Genomic DNA, 3,081 nt, shown 5'->3' with positions numbered 1-3,081 from the left:
TAGGTCTTGCTGTATCTCCGCATGAAGCGCAAACTTTGCTCGAGGACGCTTCATTAGCAACTCCCCCAGAAGATGTTGCACGGGCCTTGGCCCTCGCAGCATACTGGAGGTCTCTTGACAAGTATGCGCAGACGCCGTTCTCGAAGGAGGCTCGGCGCTGCCAGAACAAACAGTCGCTCACTGTACAGACACCCGAAGGCACGGAGGGGGCCTCGCAGGCATCCCCAGCGCATGCAATGTTTTTGGCGGGGCTCCTTAGCGGTGGGAAAGAAGACGATATCACCGTCGCAGCCGCGTGGGTGTGCCGCAAAGATAGATGCGTATATACATCGGATGAGGGCGTAGACACTGGAGCAGATAAGCCCTCCCAGACACAGCCAGCGCAGTCACCCTCTTTACACCAGCAGCAACGGCGAACGAGGGAGGCAGCAGCACCTAGCAAGCGGAGGGACAAGGTTCAGAAAGATGCCCGTGGAGACAACGAAAATAGAAGACAGGAAGATGAGAGAGAACGCAGCAAGTAAAGCTTGGCCGCACTGTTTTTTCTGCCGCTCCTGCGGCTTCTGTGCCCCCTACCCGTGCCTCTATTCGTTCAACAATGCAATCAAGCCGGCGGGGAATCGCCCAAGCCGGCACACATGCATGCAGCAGCCAACTCCGCATGCCTGCGGAATGGATGTCGCAGTTTCGAGCCAAAGTGCCGGGACCTGCTGACGAAGGCGCGCAAGCGGAATGTGTACCCTACGTAGTACGCCTAAGGTGGGGTTGGTTTTTTCTAGCCTGCTGCAACCCCGCAGATAAAGATAGCAGCATTTTGTGTATGCATTTAAGCGCCATTCGACAGGCAGCTTAGCAACACAAACACTTCTGCTGCTGCAGCCCGGTCTGCTGCGGCACTGCTGCCCCCACAGATAGTTGCAAGGGGCATAGCGATTGTTTTGCCTCCGGCTGCTTCTGGTTTTTGTTACTCAATCCTTAAACATGNTCAGGACAGCGAGTAGCTCCACCTTAGGCCCAGCACGCGAGACAGCATATTGAAGCTCAATTACCTCATGAAGTATTGATCTCATACGGTAAGTTCTTTACCTGAATCTACTTTTTAAGTGTCTATTTAGCTTTTTTAAACTTTAGTTTTAACCTTAAAAACACAAAAATTATATGTGAATTGTCGTATGCTAACTGCTGCAAATTATAATCAGGTATTTACTACATATGGCTTAGCCTACTTATACATGAAACGAGAAAGCCAAGTTCCGACTCACCCAACAACTGCTTAGTATTCCCAGGCCGGATACGATCATATAATACTACAGCAATATAAATTAAATGCAATTTCTTCTGGGGGGTTGAGATTTGATTCGTTGATTGCGGGACGTTTTTATGTTCATATTCAAGACTACTTGCTTAAATTTCGTTCTTATACGCAACGAGAGAAAGATATTGCACTGTAGATTTCGTATTCTATTCTCATTTCCGGTGTTCCTGGTATTTATCTATTTAATTTTTGCCGTCACAGAAGCTGGTACAACCGCCGTTTCTGTGGTTTCATCAATCTGTTGAGGTGTTGAAAGCGCCGAGCTATTAATTTTCATTACCTTTTTTTCGATGTTACACCTGTACCATGCCCCTTATATAATTGATACGACTTGCATTAGTCCTGCAGAGAGAATAGTTAGCATATGAAGTGGCTACGTTCCTACTATGTAGTGCTAGTTTTCTCTAGGTTAGGTATTCTGATCTCCGGTAAAGCTACTACTGCTACTACTACCCTAAACCCGAAACATTCAGGGGGGTTTTCTAGCTCTAGTTGCCGTTTGCTTTACTGCTATCCCAGTTAGTGAATACCTAGGTATAGCAATATGTATGAATGATGGATTTTTACTTACCACTTAGTACGGAAGTTCAGCGTACTATATAATACAGATAGTCAAGTTGGTACCGAATAAAGCCTAGCCACGTCCTATACTGGCAGTTTGTAGAAGTTTGCGGGCTAACATTCCACTCCCCTTCCCCGTGCGAACTCATTTTGGGCTACAATATTCCTTCTTCTTGGCTATGCCGAGTTGAGCAACGGAAACTAACTAGATTCATCGCACCACGTCGACAAGCTCGGTAAATACCGGTCAGTAAAGACTAGCTGCGTTCTAATTGAGCACCTTTATCTTGAGAGTATATATATATATATATATATATATATATATATTATGTAACATACACCTGACTGAACTATGCAAGAGAATAACTTTCGCGGACCAAGCAGAAACTCGTTGACGTAGTAACCTAATTCAGACTGGGTTTCCTATCAAGGTCATTTACTGTAGTTATCTTTCAGCCCAGTTTTGCTTAGAACATTTCAATACACCAGGGTTTAAGCTCTTACTTAAATACAGTAAAATTTAGCGTGCACTTATAAATGAAGGTTCGTGCCCCGCGATTGCTTTCTTCATTCCAATATCCCTCTGGTGGGCTGTCTACCCAGCAAGGCGACCGTAGAGTGGTGGAATTGTTATGAAAAAGGAAAAAGTGGCTGCGCAGCGGCCATATCATCACTCAGGTCAGGGGNGAGTGGTGGAATTGTTATGAAAAAGGAAAAAGTGGCTGCGCAGCGGCCATATCATCACTCAGGTCAGGGGACAAACCCTTCGCGCTGCTTGCGCTGTCTGTACAGCACACGATGAAGCCAAAACTTCAACCGCTTTCAAGGGAACAAGGATCAGGGATCCCTTGCACAGACAAACTAGAGATGGAGAGCTTGCTCCTGACTCCTCACGATGCCTAAAACCGTAGACCCTAAACCCTGCATGTTATATCATGCATCTAGAAGTTTAGATACGGTTGTTTTGTTTGGGCTGGTGCTTCTGGTGGTGACTATATATATATATATATATATATATATATACGGTCAGTCCTTCAGGTATCTTCTGAATGTGTCAATGACTCTGTCTGCATCTTCCGGTCTGTGGACTGCAGGTGCCTCATCTTCCCATCTCCGTTCCGCGGCTCTGTTTGCTGCATCTACGGCGAGCCTATCGGCTGCTTCATTTCCATATACACCGGAGTGACCCCTCACGTGGGAGAAGG

General features: G+C 46.4%; 2 protein-coding genes across 2 annotated transcripts in view; one reads left to right on the top strand and one right to left on the bottom strand.

The window, feature by feature from the left end:
• The window catches only part of EMH_0036700 (Protein phosphatase PTC7-like protein, related), a gene marked incomplete at both ends in the record, with an annotated part of 4,472 nt that extends 3,948 nt beyond the window's left edge, over window positions 1-524 (top strand). The window contains one exon of the mRNA XM_013495114.1: window positions 28-524. Within this exon, the coding sequence (XP_013350568.1) occupies window positions 28-524 (497 nt within the window). The remainder of the gene's footprint in view (window positions 1-27) is intronic.
• Window positions 525-2,737: 2,213 nt separating this feature from the next.
• EMH_0036680 (ribonuclease H, putative) overlaps window positions 2,738-3,081 on the bottom strand; it is a gene marked incomplete at both ends in the record, with an annotated part of 1,233 nt that continues 889 nt past the window's right edge. The window contains one exon of the mRNA XM_013495113.1: window positions 2,738-2,775. Coding sequence (XP_013350567.1) covers window positions 2,738-2,775 — 38 coding nt within the window. The remainder of the gene's footprint in view (window positions 2,776-3,081) is intronic.

The sequence above is a fragment of the Eimeria mitis genome, genomic scaffold (genome assembly GCF_000499745.2).
Source record: "Eimeria mitis Houghton genomic scaffold, Emh_scaff1424, whole genome shotgun sequence".
Lineage (NCBI taxonomy): Eukaryota > Apicomplexa > Conoidasida > Eucoccidiorida > Eimeriidae > Eimeria > Eimeria mitis.
The sequence above is the reverse complement of the archived record's forward strand: the minus strand, read 5'-3'. Positions and strand labels throughout refer to the sequence as shown.